This window comes from Camellia sinensis, chromosome 2 (assembly GCF_055761805.1).
Source record: "Camellia sinensis isolate YWXY chromosome 2, ASM5576180v1, whole genome shotgun sequence".
NCBI classification, from domain to species: Eukaryota; Viridiplantae; Streptophyta; class Magnoliopsida; order Ericales; family Theaceae; genus Camellia; species Camellia sinensis.
Window position 1 is genome coordinate 106,135,393 of NC_138962.1, and position 21,913 is coordinate 106,157,305.

The 21,913-nt window shown below is 34.8% G+C and overlaps 1 protein-coding gene across 10 annotated transcripts; it reads right to left on the reverse strand.

The window, feature by feature from the left end:
- Nucleotides 1–1,018: 1,018 nt before the first annotated feature.
- Nucleotides 1,019–17,806, reverse strand: LOC114287351 (putative disease resistance RPP13-like protein 1). Of its 10 annotated transcripts, XM_082915396.1 has the most exons (5): nt 13,047–17,806; nt 8,317–8,792; nt 7,985–8,163; nt 7,770–7,858; nt 1,032–1,765 (listed from the first exon to the last, which is right to left on the reverse strand). In XM_082915396.1, exon 1 carries the CDS (start codon nt 17,346–17,348, stop codon nt 13,062–13,064), a length of 4,287 nt encoding a protein of 1,428 aa, XP_082771522.1. In that variant the 5' UTR covers nt 17,349–17,806; the 3' UTR covers nt 1,032–1,765; nt 7,770–7,858; nt 7,985–8,163; nt 8,317–8,792; nt 13,047–13,061. The 10 variants fall into 10 exon arrangements, with proteins under 10 accessions (XP_082771526.1, XP_082771525.1, XP_082771520.1 ...); XM_082915400.1 differs by having other exon boundaries at nt 1,019–8,163; nt 8,317–8,472; nt 8,547–8,792; XM_082915399.1 differs by adding an exon at nt 10,982–11,066 and having other exon boundaries at nt 1,019–8,163; nt 8,317–8,761.
- Between the last annotated feature and the right edge of the window lie 4,107 nt (nt 17,807–21,913).

The following is a 21,913-nucleotide window of genomic DNA, read 5'->3' on the forward strand; positions in this document are numbered from 1 at the left end:
AAGTCACCCACATTCCAGCAGGTTAGAGCATCCCATTCAGGGCTTTCAAAGAAAGCAAGATTTCATATTGATCAACAAAAAAAAAGGAGCAAGATTTCACCATTAATTATAACTTAAAAAACTTTGTTTATTATCAACTACTCACCTCACACCTACCCACACACACACGCAAACATATGTACCAAGAAAACAAAAAACAAAAACCACCCAAATAAAAGAAAGGAAAAGAAAAGAAAACTATTTATCAAAAAAAGAATACAAAACAAATAAAGCATACTATGAAGCACAGACACCTCTTCTGAGGTCATATACAGGTGTTTGACACGTTGGAAAGAGTCGGACACGCTGGGACACGTTGCGGACACGCTAAGTACATGTTAGGAACCCTCTGAGAACACGTTAGGGACACGCTGAGGACACTCTAAGAACACGTTAAGAACTATTTTTTTCAAAAAAAAAAATAACAATAATAATTTAGTTTATTAAAAAAACATATCTAAGGTTGATAAATTTGATAAATTAAATATTTGACATAAAGTACATATTAAATATTTAAATATATAACATATAACAAATGTATAAAATTATATGTTTTACATGTATCCCCAATGTGATGTGTCCTGCAGTTTTTGAAAATTTGTATGTTCATGTGTCAGTGTCGTGTCATGTGTCTGTGTATGTGCTTCTTAGAGCATACCCATTTCCTATTTCGAACAAAACATACCTGCTAAATTTTCAAAGCAACCAAGGCCACATGCAAGAGAGTCCCATGCACTTGTAAGGGCATAGTTGTGTCCTACGAAAAAAATCCAAAAAAGGCAAGAGAATTTGGTTAATAAAGATAACATAATTTCTTAAAAGGTCTCAAAAGATAACATGAAGTTATAGACAACTTGTAACGCCCCAAAAATTATAAACCTTTATATAGTCAATTTTCAATTAATTATTCACCAGTTTCCATCAAATAAAATCATTTCTCGAAAGATAATGCTTTAAGAAAAATATTATCTCTCATTAAGTAAATCTCGTTCTCATTGAACTATTAAACTATTACATCCTACGTTCACGATACAAGAGTTCACAAAATTAAAGAAATAAAAAATAAAGGTGCCCTAGTGGCGTACAAGTTTCAAGGGAAACCCCTTGGTTACACAAAAGGGTGGACATTCAGTCCCAGCACACATTAGCTCGGAGCTTCAACAAATAATATCAAATGAGCCCACGCGCTCCATTCAAAATTTTCACTGCCTTGTCACTTGGGCGGAGTCACACCATTAATTCCTGAAATGTTGTTAGTTGGCGTGAGCTAATGCCCAGCAGGAAATACTATTAATGTCATGACCCAAACCCGCCCCCATGGGTTAAGGACATAACCGGCCAGTAATCCTGAGATTACCTACAGCCTCAAACCAAATCAGACATAACTCATCAGAGTAAAGGGGCCAAACAGAAGCAAAATTTAAAACTTTGTCCATAGAGCTGTGCTTACATCGCATGTCATGACAAACCATACATACACATATTAATAACTCACAACAGAAAATGCAGTAACATAAAATTTTGTACAGATAGGATCATTTAAGTCTAGGTCAGCCAACCAACTATATACAACGGATGCAAAGTCTTCGTCAGCATGACAACATAACGCAAATGGCAAAAGGGCGAAGGTATGTCTCGTGCGTAAGACGCAAGGGCTGACTCTTCAAAACCTTGGTTGTTCCACACAGATTTCACTGAGGCTGGGTTTGGACTTCTCTAGGCTTACCTACAAACACATGAATGAGCGTGAGCGAAAGCCCAGTGAATAATATCAAATAAAGAAGTTATACAAATGGTATGTAGAATAACATGCTTCAAACGGCCTCAGGCCCAATTCGTATTTCTATTTAGTATATATATATATGATTTAGGTCAAGTGATTATGGTTCCAAACACATCATACGGCCTCGGGCCCAATTCATTTGTATCATTCAGGTCAAACTGGCCTTTGGCCCATCCGTACTTTCATTCATGTCAAACTGGCATCTGGCCCATTCATTCATGTCAAACTGGCATCTGGCCCATTCATTCATGTCAAACTGGCCTCTGGCCCATTCATTCATGTCAAACTGGCCTTCGGCCCATTCTCATTTTCATTCTTTAGGCATAGCAAATATTTGTCCATAATTCAAATTAACGAACTTATGAAACTTACATAAAAGTAAGCAATTGGACAAACAACATATTTCAGATATCTTTATTGAGATATTACTCACAGTGATCGGCAGATTGATTTGCCCTGGAGCTTGACCCTACACATCACATAACATATGGGTCATAACCGATTCAATCCGTTCTTAATTCAAATGTTCCTCTTTAGGCTTCTTTCTTACCCCTTTTTAATTCATTCATAATGCTCAATGCATGCCTAAGAGTACTTAGAAGTGAAAGAGAACGGAAAACGAAACACATAATGCACTTTCAAAATTTTCAGAAACAGGGTCCCCGCTTGAGTGGACCCATGAGGCCTGCAAAAGTACTGGTTATGTCAAATCTACGCTCAAGCGTGGAGTTGGGCGCATGAGCTAACGGCCTCACTACGTAGCTCCCTGCTGGAGCGGACATCATGTCTGCAGAAAATACTAGGAGCTCGTATTTTACACTCAAGCGGCGGTTTCCCTGCTCGAGCGGACATCATGAATTCTGGGTTTTCCAGAATGTGTTCTTGAGCTCGAATTCAACATTCCAACCAACATTTCTTGCATACTATGGCTCAAACTTCACATAAACATGTACTAACATGGTACAAACACCAAATTACAACATTTTGAAGTTCAATTTCTTGAATTACTTACATGCATGCCTCAAATTGACCCAAACTCATCACCAATACATTAAACTCAAACATTCAAAACTCACACTTCCATGATTTGCACATGCATGTGGGAGATACACATTATTCTCAACTTAATTGGTGAAGAGATGATCAAATACATGAAATTCAACCAAAATTCAACATGGATTATACACTTTATGCTCAAACATGGAAATTCATAGCAATTTCCTACATGCATGTGTCCATTGACTTCAAATTCAACAAAACTAACTCAATTCATATTCTTTATCATCATTCAGCTTTGAATTCACAAATTACAACATTAAACTCATAACTTCATAATCAATTGCTCACCTAGAAGCTCAATCTCTCCAAGCTCTAGCCAATTCTTGAGTTTAATCTTCAAGATTTCCAAGCTTCTTGAGCAAACCCTCAATTCTCTACACTCTCTCCCTCTAATTCGGCTCTCTCACACTCAAGAGCCCAAAAAATGAATCAAAAAGAGAGAGATTGAGTGTATATGGCCCTTTATATAGCCCCACTAAGTCAATTTATCAATATTAAATAATTGAGCACTTAATTAATCGTTCTGAATCTAATTATTTTGATCTGAATCAATTTTCAATTAAATTTCACTGTAGGCTCTAAAAATTACGCTAACCACAATGGTGTAATCAATTTCGGGTTTCGTGGCCGATAAGGCCTTCAATTTAATTTCCAAAGCAGATAATCAAACAAATATTCCTATGGTGAACAGATAGAAATTCAAAACCACATATTTTCACATGGATGGCATACAAAATCATATCAAACACATAATCATATTTATATTAAGGACCAATTAGCATACTACGGGACAGGGATATCACAATTAACAAGACATATAACTAATTGAGATGCATATGATCATGCCATGCACTTGTTAGGATAAAATCCATATTTTCTCTTTTAAAACCAAAAATGTTCAATGCATGATTTACATTCAAAGTCTCGTCCACAAACATGGGGTGATAAATACGCTATGACGTCCTACGCAAGAGCTGCAAAACCATACATATATATATAGATTTATATACAGAAAATATTTCCACATTTGTCGACTCTAAAAATGGCGGGGCGATAGGTACCCAAAACCTTCCCTCTCTACTTTTGCCGATTCTTGAAATGGTGGGCTTGTGGACAACCAAAATCAAGTTTTTCCACATTCGCCGACTCTATAAATGGCAGGCTCGTGGACACCCAAAATGAAGTTTTTCCACATTCACCGACTCTATAAACGACAGGCTCGTGGACACCCAAAAACCTTTCCCACATTCGTCCAGTGATATATGCACAAGACAGGGCAATTGGGCACCTTAACTCCCCGAGCGGGTACGAAATATAACACACAACCAATTACCAAAACCCCGACTCAACTACCTAGACTCATATGCTATTTACCCCCTCCTTCTAATACTTTCCAATCATCCACAAAATTCTAGGATCACAAGAGAAATTATGATGGACATGATGCATGAGTTTCAAATAAATTTTCCCTAAGATTTGTTCAATCCACAACAACATTAATAATATCAACAACCAAAAGATTTCTCTAATCTGAACATTTATCAATCTCAATACATATACTCAAAGAGCTTCAAAAATCTCATATCTTAACACCATTTCCATAATCCTTCACCCAATTTCAAGATTCAAGAGTCAATTTGGCCAAACCCATTATTAAATCAAATTTGAAGACTAGGGTTTTTGGAAAAATTAGAGCTTTCCCTCCTTTACACATAAAGAGTCAATATTCACCATTTCTAACAATAATCAAGAAGGAAACACATAAACTTTTCCAAAATATGGAGGAAAACCACTTTTTATTCAACAATCCCACTTTATATCACAAAATCATCTCATACATTATTATAACTAAGAAAATATCACATATATATCTCAAATCCTAAATATATCACGTTAAAAGTACCCCTACCTCAAGAATGAAGACAAGAAGATGCAAACCCAAAGAAACACCTTGAAGAAATCACAATCTAATCGGTCAAAATGTTGATCTTCTCTTGTTCTTCACCTTTAATACAAGATCTATGGTGGATTCTTGGTGAAAAATGGATGAAATCAAGATTTGGAGGTCTAGGGTTTCGGGTATGGAGCAAAGGGAGAAAATAAAGGAAAAAAGAATGAAGAGTTTGGGCCAAAAAGTGACTTTAAAGTGCCAGATTTCGAACTGACCGCTCGAGTGGTCAAAGCTTGGCTCGAGCAATGAAAGAAAGCTCCCAGAATCTCTGAAATTCATAAAAACCGCTCGAGCAATCAAAAGTTTGCTCGAGTGGACTTGCTTCTAACACAGTTACTCAAATTTTAAATGGGCATAACTCCTTCATTCAAACTCCATTTTGGGTCATTCTTGTGTCTAAATCGAAGCCCCGGAAACGAGATTTCCAATGGTTCTAGCCTCATATCTAGATTCAAAGTGTGGAAAGAAAAAAAGGCAAAAGAGTAATTATCCAAATCAATGTTTTTAGTTCAATCCTACTTTACCATTATGATACCATCTCAATCAATATTCCAAAATGAACCAAAGAGGCCCCAAGTACAATAATAAGAGTGTTAAGAGCAATCCCATTAGTCCAAGGAATACGAAGTGTTACACAACTTGGCATCGATACTTGCCTGTTTTTCCATAATGCCGTTTTTGAAAGCATTACACAAGGTTTCTTTGTAATTGCAGCTACAATAAGATTTGGAAGTTGATATTCTACCTTGCCTTTTTAGCACAAAAATTGATTCTTCCATCAATGAATGGCAAATATAGGAATAGAATTTAGACGAATACAAACAATGAGCAATGGCTTCCTAATTTGGCACCAAGCTAGTAAATGGTAAATGTCAATGACTTCAATTTATATATATATATATATATAATATCTAACAATCTAGTAGAATAAGTATATCTAAAGGGAAAGTCTCTCATTCCAAACATTTTTTTACCATGTCATGTTTTGGAGTTTGCCAAAAGAATTCCGAAATGACAAAGTAACCAGGGATTTCTCTTCAGTGTTTAAGATGTTGGTCTTTGGTCAACCCCATTATCTGGAAAAGAAACCCATTTTTATCAAAGATTTAGAGACCATTTATTACTATTAAATGAATTTCCCCTTTTGATTTCTTCTTGTTCTTTGTCATATTGCCCACTCCCCAACAAGTTTAAACAGATCAACATGTAATTTTGAAGAAGAAAAAAAACTCTATAAGAATATATTAAACAAAAAGTGTGTTGTAGGCCAAACTAGGTGGCTTCATAATTGTCAAATGTTGTCTAGCATGCAAGGAGAAAGGTTTAAAAACACAACGTGATATTATACAAAGTTTTGCTTCTTGCAAAGGCGTGGAAGTCTAAATTATCAGATGTCTTGCTTAAGTGTGTGTCTTAGGGAGGATTTTCAATTGTGGTCTGTGGAAAGAAATTCCTTGTCAATTTGCTTAATATATCTCTTATTCCTTTATCATATATGAGATTTTTCACCATGACTGGATAAAAGTAAATCAATATATTCAATGAAAAACCTCATGGCATTTCTATGATTCGTAAAATAACAACCCATTCCATTTAAAGTTGTAGTTTTCTACAAAGACAAGAAGCCTTAATTTAAATCAGAGCATCCAAAGTACCTTGAGAAGAGCACAAAATCTTGCAATGCTGTGTAGACAATGATTATGAATACATCCAAAAGTTTGTTTCCACAACAACAAAACCCTTTAGAACAAAAAGGTAATAACAAAAATAGTTAGTAGATTTCGCTATTTAAACTGTCCACATATCCATTCTATTATTTTCTTCACAAAACACTTAGAAAATACAGAAAAATATATTTTACAATTGGAAACTGTTAGAACGATCTTCTGTGTATAATAAGAAAAATAGAAACAAATCAAACAAATAAAATAAATTTTCTTATAGAATTTATTTACCGAAAACATATTTAACAAAGTTGATGATCAAGTTGAGTGTATGACACTTTGTCTTTAAGATAGATTCGCCGCCATACAAGTGCTTACGGTATGATGGCGTCTATCTCCCAGGATACAATGATCTTCGCAATATTGAAGCAACACTACACTCAATTATGCACAGCGAATCAAAACCTATGTTCTATAACTCTCTTAATTCTCTCAAAAACTAATATGAAGAATAATGCAAGAGAGGACAAAAAAAAGGATGGAATTGAATTAATAAATTCTGGAAATGGGTAGCCTTTATATAGGCTGTTAGGAACCTGTTCAGAAAGGTCTGAACCAATGCAACAATGGCAAAGGGTTGCCATTGAAAACGTTTTGCTTGAATCTGAACAGACACACCTGTTCAGGAAGAAGAAGAAATAAAACTGAAGGGAAATTTGAAAAAAATAATTAAAAAAATTCTCTACAAAAAATATATACACAAATATCTTTTGACCCAATGCACAATCTTGACCCAACCCGGATCTGAACCAGTGGGTATGGTGGTCACCAGTTAGGGTTAGTTTTGTCTAGATCCTCTCCCTCTACAAAACTTCGGTGCCCTTAGTGCCCAAGCCTTTCTAGGAACTTAGATTATGTAAATCCTTTCATCTTCCTTCTTGTTTCCTATGTGGGACAAGGAAATAACAACAAACATAAAAACCAACCAACATGAGTCATTTCCAATGGCTCACTTTGGCGTCGATTTCGCATTCACCCGTAAATGGTTTTCACCAACCAAATACATAATATTTATCTTCACATAGCAATGAACAACTTTGCCTTTGGATCGACCAAAAATAATAAGTGGGTTCCACTTAATTTTGGCTCTAAATTTAGCAAAACCTCATGGTTATAAACCATTTTCCCAACATAAAGATTTTTTTTTTAACAAGAGTTGCCACCTTGAGCTATGTATTGTTATAACCTTGTAAGTAATCAATCAGCCACGTACCTAGCAAAAAACCCAATCATTGTGATTGTTCCAAATACTCCCGCAAATGAAAAAAGAATAATCCCAAAGGCGATGCATCCATCTTTTGGCTAAACTCCAGATCAAGAATAGAAAATTTTAAGCAGGGCATGTTTAGAACAGAATAAAGAGGGCTTAAAGACCAAACTTCTGCAGCAAAAGGGAAATAACAGTCATTGAATTGAATTAATTTGCACCTCCTCAACTTTGATTGAACATGAAGCATATTCGAACATGTTTTCCATGCAAAGATTTTCACTTTATGCAGAATTTTCAGCAACCAAATCTTTTTTGAAAATGCCCTTTCAAAACTCCCAGCATCTGACTTGAGTTGTGTTTCTCTGCTTCACAAAACCATCTTCAAATGATATGGCAACTAAACAAAAAAAAGGCCATTTTTAGTAAAGCGCCAAACCAATATATCATAAGCAAGCCTTGGGCAAAGAGGGATTTTACATATCAACTCAACTTCAAAATCCAAAAAAAAAAAAGCACTTTTGATGAAAACTTCATAAATGAGAGAGCAAACCTTAGCATTAGCATGCAGGAATTTTGTAATAGAAATAGGTTTGTAAGAGTAAGGCCTTGGAATCCATATATCTTTCCAAATTTTCATAGACCTTCCATTCCCAATATGCCAGTGCAGCGCAGCCTCCAAAAAATACTTTGCACTCCAAATACTCCTCTAAACAATGTCAATGGTTTACTCCTCAAGCTAGCTTCAGAAAATTTGAATTTGGATAGTAAGCAACCACCAACCTTGCTTAGCTGAAAGAGCTTTATTAAAATCCAATCCCACCAAGCTAAATAGCCAAAAAGCAACTATGTACAATTTCTCTCTTCTCTGCTTCTTTCTTTCCTTTTCCGTGCTTTCTATTGCCTTCGATCACGTGGGAATTCTCAGATGTGCACTAGTATTTCTGCCTTCTTTGCCATCTATCTTGAGTCTTTCCATAACAAACCTCCATATTCTCCTGCAAAGTTGCAAGCATCCTCAAAAACTTACTGCAAGATATGGAAACAAATCCATAAGTTGATAAGATGTTCGAAGAAATATACATGAACACAATTGTAGTGGAAATTAATTATATCCTAGAAGGCAAGCAAATCTGCTTAACAAAAAATAAATTGAAATTGCAACCAAGCTTAAGCTCTTTTAAAGGAGACCACAAGTAAAGGGCCAAATTTTATCATTTCATTAACTATCATTACTTGGAAGTCCTTTCATTTTTTTTAACTTAATTAAGCTATTTCATCCCATGTTATCTTCTGAGACATTTAAGAAGTCATTTCCTATTTTACCGGTTAGAGTAGCTAAGAAAAGTTTGGTCTCAAAAGATAAGATTAAAAATTGCAGACAACTAGAAATTGATACTTGCATGTTTTGTCGTAATACCATTTTTGAAAGCATTATATAGGTTTTCTTTTGTAATTTCAGAAACTGTATGAGATTTGGAAGCTGATAGTCTACCCTACATTTTCAAGCCAAAACTGATCCCTTCATTGATGAATGACAAACTTATCCCTTCACTGATGCATAGGATTTAGGCAAATACAAACTATGAGAAATATCTTCCTAATGTGGCACCAAGCTTGTACAGTGTAATCGACTATTTTTTAAATAGCCTATGATCTAGTAAAATAAATATATCTAAAGCTAAGACTCTCATTCCAAACATTTTTTAATATTTCATGTTTTGGAGTTTGCCGGAAGATTTTTGGAGTGGCAAAGTAGCGAGGATTTCTCGCTAAGATCCTTTAGTCTTTGGTCAACCCCATCCGGAAAAGAACCCGATTTTATCAAAGTTTAGAGAACTATTTGTTACTATTAGATGAACTTCCCCTTATGTTTTCTTCTTATTGTTTTCCATATCGCCCACTTCATGACAAGTCTAAACAAATCAACATGTAAATTCACAAAAACTCTATACGGTATACCAATTTCTAATCGTTTCCTATAATTTTTTGAATATTTGCCTTGGATTTGAATTCTAAATAATACTCCAAGTAGGATAGATGGCTTTTCAACTCCCCTTTAATAAAGGAAGCCTAAATCCCTCCAACTACTAGAACAAATTGCCCACATGGATTTTGACAAGATTATGTGTGGCTTTGTAACTGTCAAATGTAATCCAGCATGCAAGCAGGATGGTTTAAAAATACAACTTGATATTAAAAAAAAAATCCCTTCTTGCAAGGCATGGAAGTCTTAATGATCAAAAGTCTTGCATGACAATGTGCAGTCGGGAGGCGTTTATAATTATAGTCTCAGGAAAGGACTTTATTCTCAATTTTCTTCATATATCTCTTGCTCCTTTATTACTTATGAGAGCTTTCGCCACGACTGGACAATAATATATGAATATATTCTACAAAAAAAAAAAAAAAAAAACTCATGACAATTCTAAAACTCAAAAAATAGCGACCCATTGCATTCAAAATTGTATCTCTCCCCAAAGCCAAGAAGCATTGAGTTAAATCTAGGGGTGCAACTCAGGCGGGTTCGGTCGGGTTGGAAGGTTGTCCAAGCCCAGCCCAAGTTGTGCTGAGATCTATCCAGGCCCGCCCAAACCCAAATTGTAACCCGAGGTTGCCTGTCCAAGCCCAACTTGAGTTAAACCCGAATTGCCCGAGTTGCTTGAATTGCCCGAATTGTATTTTATTTTTTTTTTGCAGCTACATTATTAAATTATTAAAATTTGACTCTATTTTCATTTTTTTTATATATAGAAAATCAGTAATACCATCAAAACAAATAATTTATATAATGTAAGAGAGATACTGCTATAGTAATCTTTACAATTTATGAGTGAAAATAAAAAAAAAAAAAGTAAGATTTTATGTTATTTGTATGTATAATATATATTCAATATGATTTAATAATCTAAATTACTTTAATATCAGGTAATGACTAATAATTTATATATATATATATATATATATATTTAATATTTTATATATTTATATATGTATAATTAAGGCTTCGGGTTGCTCGGGTTGTTTGATGTCTTTGCCCAAGCCTGTCCAAATTTAATTCAAGCTTCTAAATTTTTGCCCAAGTTCGTATCAAATTTGAAAATATCTTGTCCAAGCCCTAAAAAAATTCGGGTTAGATTTGGGTTGAGCCTGACCAAGTTGCACCCCTAGTTAAATCAGAGCAGCCAAAGTCTTTATCAAGCATAATTCTGGCATACCTTGAAAAGAGGCACAAATCTCGTAGTGCAGCTTAGACAGTAAGTATGAATACAGCCTAAAGTTTGTTTCCACAACAACAAAGCCCTAGAGAGCAAAAGGGTGATAACAAAAATAGTTAGTGGGATTCACCATTTAAACTGTCCACATAGGTTGTGTTTGGTTTAGTTTTGAAAATAATTTTGAAAGACAAGATTGAAAAGAGTTTTTAAAATTTGAAAATTTATTTGGTTGTATATTTTGAAATTAGTTTTGTAGGTTTGTAGTTTGGAATGATTTGAAATTTTTTTGTAGTTGAATAGATCGGTGTGAGAGAAAAAGTGATTAATTGATGTGTAGGATGTGAGAGAATGAGAGAAGAGATAGAGAAAGTGATTGAAAATAATTTTGAGAAAATTGAAAACCAAATAAATTTTGGGTTTTGAGCTCTCAATTTTTTTTTTCAAAACTAAAACTAACAAGGCATATTTTCTATATTTTTTTCATAGAAAACTGAGAAAATATAGGAAAATACACTTTTACAAGCTGAACAACAAAAAGAGCATAGTATTCAAAGTCACAACTACATGTCTGTAAGTAGAGTCAGGGTAAAAATGAAATAAAAATGAGAATGAAATTCATCCATTCAGTAGAGGTATATAGATAAAAAAGGAAAAGAAAATATTTGAAAGAAAAAGACAAGGAATGAACGTAAAAACATTGTTGTGTGTTGATACAGGTGAAAAATAGAAGCTATAAATCAGAATTATTAGAGCTGATGTGGAGATGTAGTTGAAGATACAAAATGATCAATTTGAGTTGATTAGACCATAGTAGCAGGAAATCTTAATTTGGTGATGTTTCTTACTAACTATGACGCACAGGTACGAGTACGAATATTGGTACTGGTACTGGTACAATACGTGTACGTTGATATGGTAAAATCCAAAACAAGTAGGGTGCGGGTACAGTTTGGTACGCTTGTAAAAAAAATATTTATTTTTAATTTAGAGTAATGTAGAAATTAATTAAATGGTTTAATTTGTTAAAATAACCTACAATTAACATTTAATGCCAAAAATAAACGTATAAATCAAAATTAAATGTCAATATATTAAATAACTTACAAACCATAGTTTAATTTTAAAATTATACTAACCATAAAGCTAAAAATAAAAAAGAATTCTAGTAAAAGGAGTTTTATCTATGTAGTAAAGGAAAATATTGTTTCAACTAAGGTACGGTACGGCTTGGGTATATACTAGGTACGTTTGGGTATGCCAAAAATTAAGAAGAAAAATTTGGGTATGTGTTTTGTGCACCTGGTGCGTATGTAGAAGTATCATGCGAGATACCATACGTCAGCAAATACTCGGTACGGGGTACGACATGCTTTTCGAAATACCCATGCTTTTCGAAATACCCATGCTTCATGGCTAACTAAGAAACACAATTCCACGCTTTCAAATAAGAAACCAGCAAGAAACTCGCTCATTTCTAGGAATAAACTCGCTTTCAAGTGAGATCGAATCTCTCAAGCATACAAATCTTAAAGAAATAAAAAAAAAAACAACTCAAACTTATTATAGTACTTTTTATTTACATAATATTTATTTATACTTAATAAAGACAATTTGTAGTTGATATCAATCTCCAACAAAAATTCATATTTTAACAAATATATTACAACTAACTAAATAGAAAAAAATAATTTTTAGAATATAATTATATATTTAATAATTTAATATAAAATATATACATGCTCCAATATAGGTATGATAGATTTTGTGTTTGCTTGTTTGTAAGTTGAAAAGTTGTTTGATAAAAATTTAAATGTTAAACTAAAATAAATTATTTAATATGTATAAGATCAAATTTAAAATTCAAAGTTTAAATTTAAAATTTATTATTTTTAATTGTATTTTTTTAATTTTTATATTGTGATGGTAAGGGATGCAAATATAAATAAATCCTCATTTGTGATAAAAATCTGAAATTGGTAATGAGAATATAAATAAATAAATAAAAATGGTAGGACAGATTTTAAAAATGGTAGGACAGATTTTGAATTTGTTTGTTTGTTTGTACCTTGCAGGTGGCTGCTTATACTTTGATATCTACTTGAGGAATGTATTGGATGATGAGCCAATATTCTTTCCCCTTTTCACACTTCTGTTTCAGTATTGGATTACATCCATAGATCCACAGTGACAAAAGCGAGGGAGGGAAGCCTTGTTCTGGAAAGGTCGCAAGCTCAGGGCAGGAAAAGATCCGTAGACGCAAAAGAGAGGGAGGCAACCCTTCCTTTGGAAAGGACGCGAGACTAGGGCAAGTCCAGATTTCGAGTCTTTCAAGAGAGGTGAGGTTTTGAAACTCCTCATAAGAGAGTCTTTCCAGATTCGGGAAGCCATGGATTGTCAAAGTGATGAGAGAGGTGGGCAGGAACATCCCTTCTTCTGGAAAGGACACCGTATCTCCCCACGGCCAACCTCCGCCATGAAGGTCGAGTCTTGTAAGAGAAGAGAGTTTGTGCAAACCCCACTCTAATGGAGATGGAGGCAGAACTGGAAGTTGACCCACGTCGTCCACTCTCAAACCCCCAATTTCAAGTGAAGTGATGTTGGTGGGGAAACTCCCTGCCTTGACGAAGTAGGAGACCATTCCTGCTCTGCAACCAACTAAAACCAGCTTTTGAAGCGAAGTGAGTTGGTTGATGTTGTTGTTCTCATCACGACCACCAAGTGACAGGGGCTCCAGATTAGGACACCATCTTATCAGCAATTCTCTGAGATTCCTGAGATTATTGGCTACAGGTAAAGATTTGAGACTCCCACAAAATCCGATACAAATAGTTTCAAGCGATGGACAATCAATTTTGATCCCTTCCTCTGCAAAAAGTGACTCCAGATTTCTGCAATCCCAAATCCGAAGTTGTTTTAGTGTGGATGGTAGCCCACCTCTTGACAATAAATATGTGAGTGATGCACAGCCAGAAACCTCTAACTCTTGCAGATTATTGAGTGTCATCAACTCGGGTAGGGACTCCAAAGCATCACACCCTGAAACCCTAAGTTCTCTCAGCATAGATGGCAAACCTTTCATTGGAAAAGAGATCAGACTTGCACAATCCCAGATTCTAAGCACCCCAAGAGATGTGTATGTGTGCAGATCTTGTGGCAGTTTCTTCAGCATTCCACACTCTTCAATTGTTAAATACTCGAGTCTCGTCATGCAAGGAAGCCCCTCATGTTGCTGCTTTTTCGAACCTTCTCCTCCTTTTTCTTGCTCTTCTTCAAACAAGCAAACCAGTTTGGGGCAATCAGAAATCTGCAAATGGCAAAGGGAAGGGAGACATACTTGTATTCCCACCTTATTCTGCCACAATGTTATGAGTTCTTTGCAGTTACCAATGTCCAATTTCTCGAGTCCCATCAAATCTCGAGTAAACCATGATGGTAGGAACGCCAATTTTTCAACATGAGAAATGCTCAAAGCAGTTGTTGAAGTCAAATGCTTAGACATTTCAGTGGCCAGTAACTCTTCATCAATTGTGCTTGGATCGCAGAGGGAGTCGGGAACTGTAACATGGCTAATATCCAAGGTGAGGGAACCAAGTTCAATCGTGTTCTTCGTCCCTGAGAGTGCTAGAAGGCTTGGGAGCATAACATTATTCATTGACAAAGATGCAAGTGATGGCTGAACAAGGCTCGAAACATCAATCAACAACTGCGGACAACCATCAATTTTGAGAGAATTGAGACAAGGAAGATCATTTGGTAATCTTCCAACAAGTTTGGGACAATTTATGACGGAAAGCTCACTGAGATGACGGAACGGCTGAACTCCCTCTGTTTCAAAAGCAGACCAATCCTCCCATTCTGGCATAAACTCAAAGCATAGTCTCTCTAGAGAGGGGAAAGGTTTGGCACCACACTGCTGCCCATAGAACTCACAACCCAAGCACTTTATTGCACTCATTCCTTCAATGTAAAGGTCTTTAAGCAAGGGTAGTTGTCCAAGTGGTGGCAAAGATGTGCAACATTTGCTACCTTTTAAGCGCATGAACACCATTTTGGAGAACGAAACATCTCCAACCCAGTTTGGAAAATTTCTACTGCCATACCCATTGATGGTGAGTCGTTCCAACAATTTGAAAGGTCTCATCACATCAAGCACCACTATGTCATTCTGTGAACTATGAGATTCATCCCATTCTAGTGATAACTCTTTTAATTCCTCCTTAGACGTTAAATTGGCATCCCTTGCATCCTTAGCACCACTAACATTCTCCAGTCTTGATATGTGTATTGCCCCTTGAATGTGCGATAGGTTTTTCAACTCTCCTATTTTATGCCCACAATCTTTACCCACCATAAAATTTGACAATGTTTGGAGATTAGTTAATTTACCTACATGTAGTGACATCTCTTCTGATGATGGAATATGCACTCCAGTCATGTCAAAATGGCGCAAGTTCACTAGCGTCCCCACGTTTAAAGGCAACTTTCGAAGTTGAATACAAAATTTCAAAAACAAGACTTGTAAATTGTAGAGAGTTACCACTGTGTCAGGTAACCTTGTAATCCTAGAATGGGAGACATCAAGGTACCGCAAGTGCTTTAGATCTCCAATGGAATCTGGTAGTTCATCCAACGTACTACAATGTAAACGCAACTCACGTAAGCATTTTAACTTTGGCAACAAATCATGAAACAAGTACCTCGATGCATACAAACTCTGTGGAAAAAACTGTAAGAATGTTCGTAAGCATTTGGCATCATCAAAAACTTTAAATTTTTTGATTCCTTCATGATGGCTACCAACGTAAGATGAATGTCGAGTTTTTTCTGAAATCTTGTTATGCCTACCATACTCCAAATTATTCTCAAACCTAAAACATTTGTCTCCTGCAACATCTTGAGCCAAATCATTGATGAGGTCATGCATTGTGAATTTCAATTTGTTACCACTTGACGGTTGAAAAAATGATCTTGATACCAGTTCATGAAAATACTTGCGGCCTAAATCCTCCATTTGCTCTCCACCTTTTGGTTGCTCAATTAAACCTTCAGCCATCCATAGCAAGACTAATTCCTCCTCCTTGAATTCGTAGTCCATTGGGATAATTGCACAGTAAGAAAAGCACCTCTTCAAATGGGAAGGGAGATGAAGGTAGCTCAATTTCAATGCTGAGAGAATGCCACTTTCCTCATTCCATATATTGCTATTTAGTATTTCTTTCCATTCACGCTCTTCTTGTTTACATCGTAATAAGCTGCCAAGGGCCCTAGCTGCCAAGGGCAAGCCTCCGCATCTATGCTTAACAATTTTCTTCCCAATTGATACCAATTGTGGGCATTCCATGATTTTTCTATTCTCAAATGCATGATGGGCAAAGATTAACCAACAATCATCATATAATAAGTTTTTCAAATTGAGATATTCATCCATACCCATCTGCTTTACAACACCTCCTTCTCGCGTTGTCACAATGATTTTACTTCCAGGTGCTCCGGCTTCAAATGGCAATCGTAGCGAATTCCACCCATCATGTCCATAGTGCCACACATCATCTAGAACAAGCAAAAACTTTTTTTCTGCCAGTGCGTTTCTTAGTTGGACTTGAACCTCATTTAACTTGCCCAAATCACATGGACGGTGAGTGAATGACTCGAGAATTGCTTTTGTTGTTCCCAGAATGTCGAAGTCAACAGAAACACAAACCCATGCTTTCATATTGAAATGCTTTTCCACTTTGTCGTGATCATAAATGTGCTGAACTAGTGTAGTCTTGCCGATCCCACCCATGCCTACAATAGGAATTACATCAAACTTTTTTGCAGTGGGTGCATCCCCAAGTAGCAATTCGATAATTTGCTTCATGTCTTCATCTCTGCCATGAATGTGAGGCTCCTTCAAACATGTAGTTTGTGATCTCTGCCATAGATCTGTAGACATCCTCCCAGCAAGTCTTTTATCTAAACCAAGATCTTTTCCTTTTGTAGCAACTTCTTGTAATTGACTAGTAATCTCATTTAGCTTTGACCCAGTTTTTAAAGAGAGACGTGGAAACTTAGTTGGTCTTCTTCCCAAAGTCGTCTCCTCCTCCAATTGCTTCTTTTCGAGAGCTTCAGTGGCAAAATCATCCAATAAGTCATCTGCATCGTAAGCCAAAGGTTGAACCTCTTCTAGCCACTTTTTGATATCCTTGTCGTACACTTGTTTGTTCTCTGCATCAGCCAACAGAGTCTCTAAATCCTCTAATGCCTTCTTCAGATTCTGGATGCCAGTGCCAACGTCGGCTGTGCTCACTAAGTTGCTAAAATAAGAGGACAATTTATCAACCATAGCTTGTACGAATGGAGAGATAAAGATCCCAAATACATCCATGGTGTTTGTTTTGAAAGAAGGAAAGGTAATGAAACCAAGCAATACAGATATCAAGAACAGACTGAAGAACCTCAAAAAACTTGGAACAGACTTTGGTGGAAAAGGTAAGAAATTGAGTCAAAATGAAGCAATACACGGATCAAGAACAGGCAGAACCTCTACAAAATTGGAACAACTTCGGCAGATAAAACATATGAAAGGTAAGAAATGAAGCAATACAGAGATCGAAAACAGAATCAAACTCTGCAAACTTCAAACGACTTTGGAATTGTAAAGGATCTGAAAAGTCAGAAACTCATCAAAAACAAACAGTTTGAAGAAGCTCCGCAAATGAGTAGTAGTTGAAGATTGTAAGTTGTGACCAAAAGCAAATGAGGAATTGGTGAAAGAAAGGGTATGAAGAAAAAAGAAGTCAATAATAATAATGGAGTCTCATCTCATTGCTACCTACTTCTCTATTCCAACACTACATTTTGATTGGTGGCTGTGATTACGAAAAGATAGGAATAGAGAGAGAGAGGCCACCCTTTTTTTATGAATAATGTTTAATATTGCTGAATTTTCATTCTCCTTGGACTTCTTGTTTTTTTTTTTTTTTTTTTTTTTGTAAATCATTTTTCTAGTTCTTTTATGGATTAGGTACAAATGTAAGAGTATGATCGCTCACTAATTATATATATTCCATCATAAGTGCCTCTATAATAATCAAATTTTTGAAAAATTAAACATTTAAAAGTTAGTAACTTCTCTAGATTTGAGTTGTGTGTTCTATTCCAATAATTTATTAGTCACCTCATCTAATAGCTTATTAAAATTTAATTAATAGTTTACCATTTTGTTTCAAGAAATACGTCTAAAATTGTCAACTTTTTTCATTTAGTACTCGATTACTCACCCAGCCAAACAAATTGTCTCCTTTTTCACACTTGGCTTCAGCAATTGATGCATTAATTTCAAATCAAGGAGTAGTTCAGCTTGTTTAGTTTTGGTTTTCAGAAAATAATTTTTAGAAAATTTTACATTTTTATTTTTCATATATTTTTTATTTTCAATGAATTTTTTTAATATTTTAAAAAAAAATTAAAAATTTTTAGACACACCTAACATAAAGTATAATATTTGTGAAAAAAATCTTTAAAAAATTTACGAAATACCAAAAATACAAAAAAAAAATATGAAATTTCTGTATATTTTTCATATTTTTGTGTATTTATTAATTTTTTTAAATACTTTTTCACAAATATTTTACTATTTAGATATATCTAAGTAAGGTGCATGTAAAAAAGTAAAAAAATTTCTTAAAATTTCAAAAATATTCACTAAAAATAAAAAACTCAAGATACAAAAAATTAAATTTAGAAAACTAAAACCAAACATACTGAATAGTATTTATTGACATCTCTCATGGAAGTGGAGAAATTGATAAATTGAAGGACTGCCTATTGGGAAGGTTTTGAACAAAAGGCTGCCATTCCATGTTACTTGTAAAGAATATTTCCACAAAAAATTGGGGGTAGATTTGGATTGTTAAAATATTTTGTCAGATGAAAATGGATTTTTCTTCTTGCAGATTCAATTCAATAAGGAAAAAGCTATTAGACAAAGTCTTGGATAGGGTACTCGGCATTTTGCAAGAAAATAGAAGTCTAATACAGAATTGTTAAAAGAAAATTTGAAGAAGGTGCCTGTATAGGCACTGTTTTTGTAATATATGCTTAAAATTTTGGACTGAGAAAGAACTCAGTAACATTGCTATTGTCATTTGCAAACCTTTGTATTCTGGTTGACGTACCAAACCTTGTAAAAGATTTTATCTTTTTGAGAATCTACAATTGAGGTGGGTTTTATTTTATATTTTCAAATAAAATAAAGTGGCAGTTCTCTTGGGTTAAATCAATCAAATATCCTTGGAAGCCTAGGATACACTAAAACTACAAATTGTTTGGACATAATTCATTTACTTTCCCTCCACAAATACCCCCTTAAATTCTTTATCCAAACACAACCTAAGAGTTTCAAAGTTGCAAACCTCTGAACAATCATTACTTGCAGAGCTGAATATCTGGATAATAATGTGAAGTCTTGTTTTGTATCCCCCTTTGGGATGAAATACTCTCAAAGAAGTCGAAGATGTTCTTGGATCCTATAGGTTCAGATCATTGTCCTCCTGCTGTTACTTTGATGCCCGAAATTGAATTGTGAAAACTTTTCAAATTCTTTAATTTTTAGATGAGACCTGGGAATATCAAGCAGATTCTTCGAACTTCTGAAAATTCGAATAGTAACATGTTCTTAAGTGTTGAGAAATGAGTCCTAAAATTAAAAAACTGAGTCTATTCTTAAAGAGTTGAACAAACTGCTATAATTTCAGCTTGAGAGTGCTTTAACTCGCCATATAACCATAATAAACAGGAGGCCCTTCAGCATTATATCAATATCTATGTTGCAGAAGAATCATTCCACAAGTCCAAGTCCATAATAAGATTGTAGCTTTGGGACTTGTTTTTTTTTTTTTTTTTTTTTCCACATAAAAGTTGATAGCCATAGAATGAGGAATAATATTCTCAGCCTATACGACAGTTATGGGATGAAATTAGATGAGATAAATGAGTTTAAGGCTTTGAATATATATACATGGTGCAAATATTATGCATGGCCAGATATATGTATTTATGTCCTTTTCCCTTAGACAATTTTATACTTGACTCCACAGTTATTTATTTTGGCAGGTATTATATTCCAAGGTCCAAACTAGTATTTTTTCCTGGGAACATCTACTAAACTGAATTCAGAATCAAACTTTATTCAAGTAATTGCGCTTCTACATCATTTATACGATCAAGTAACAAAACATACTCTCTCAAGAATGCTCTTGAAAAGTGAATACCATGTGAACAATCAATTAGGCCATGTGGCGCACAGTAGAAGAAAGTTAAATTCTAATAAATCAGTAACCTAGCCACCTACAAATGAAGATGTGTATCCAGGGACTTAAAACAAGGCTCAGGACTTCTTTCATATGTATTCATGTTGTTTCAATAAAGAAACTGCTACACTGCCAAAAAAAAAAAGCAATAATTTGCCCTTAATGCACAAGTTAATAGCTACAATAATTGATCAATGGGATGTCTAATGGACTAGAGAAGTGGATAAAACAAAATTTGTGTTGATTTAGCTACAATACAATCAAATAGCTACCACTCCAATTATTTATTAAGGCAGCAAGCAATAACATGCAGTAGAAGTATCGTGGTTTCTATAAAGAAAAAATTACTGTCTGATTACATTCCATAATTTGGAGTGCCAAATAAATTGCAATAAAGCTGTGAATGTTGACAGTGCATGGAATGTTAACTACTGAAATGTGAGCTAATGGAATGGTGTTGGACCCCTTGCATGAGTAACTTCTTCTTTTTATTTGGAAAAAACAAAGACAACTAATAATAGGAATGTTCTAGAAGGATAGTAAGTTTAGCAGGCAGAGTCCATCCAAAACTCTTCCAAGAACACCCTTAAGGATTCAAGCTGTTCCAAATTACATTAATCTCCCCCACAATGTCACCAATAACTGAAATATCTCCTGAACAATTCTAAAGCAGAATCTCCAGTGCAAAACTTTATACCACGAAGCACAGGGCTTCAATATGACTTAATCAAAATCCAATACAAAAGGTTAGAAGGCAATTTTTAATTTTTTACCCTAAATTTAGTGGAGATAATTTTTAATTTTTTACCCTAGAACTTAGAAGGCAAGCGAATTTTCTTAAAAAAAAATAAATTCAAATTAGCGACCAAGCTCAAGCTCTTTTGAAGGAAAGCACAAGTAAAGGACCAAACTTTATCAATTCATTAACTGTCATTACTTGGAAGTCATTTCATTTTTTTTCTAGCTTAATTAAGCTATTTCATCTCATATTAAATGACTTCTTAAAAGGTCTCAAAAGACAACTAGGAATTGATTTATTGCATGTTCTGCCATAATGCCAATTTTTACAATTAGACAAATTTCCCCCTTTGTCAAATTATTGGAATAAATAGGGCCTTCTTGTGGTAACAATATTACAAAATTTCATGTTCCTATGAGATGCAGGATTGGTGTAATATTGCAATTTTTCCAACTTTTTGAATTTCTTGATGAGAACCATTTTTGACAATATTGTTGTAATAATAACTAACATGGTTAACAAATGATAGACTTGAATTTGGATTCTGAACTCCTTTTAATCAAGGAAGCCTAAATCCCTCCAACTACAACAGATTTCCCACGTGGATTTTGTCTAGACTACGTGGCTGGCATGCAAGGAGAAAGGTTTTAAAATACAACGTGATATTAAACAAATTCATTGACGTCTCAATGATCAAAGTTCTTGCCTTTGAAGAGTGTCTGGTAGGGAGGTTTTTTCAATTATAGTTCGTGGAAAGGACTTCCTTCTCAATTTTCTAATATATCTCTTATTTATGTATCACTAACAAGAGTTTTCAACATGACCGTACAAAAGTAAATCAATATATTCATAAAATAGCAACCCATTGCATCCTAAATTGTAGTTCTCTCCGAAGACAAG

Bases quoted from the DNA above. Each gene is read 5' to 3' on its own strand.
- LOC114287351 (XM_082915400.1), bottom strand. From the start codon at position 17,348: ATGGATGTATTTGGGATCTTTATCTCTCCATTCGTACAAGCTATGGTT.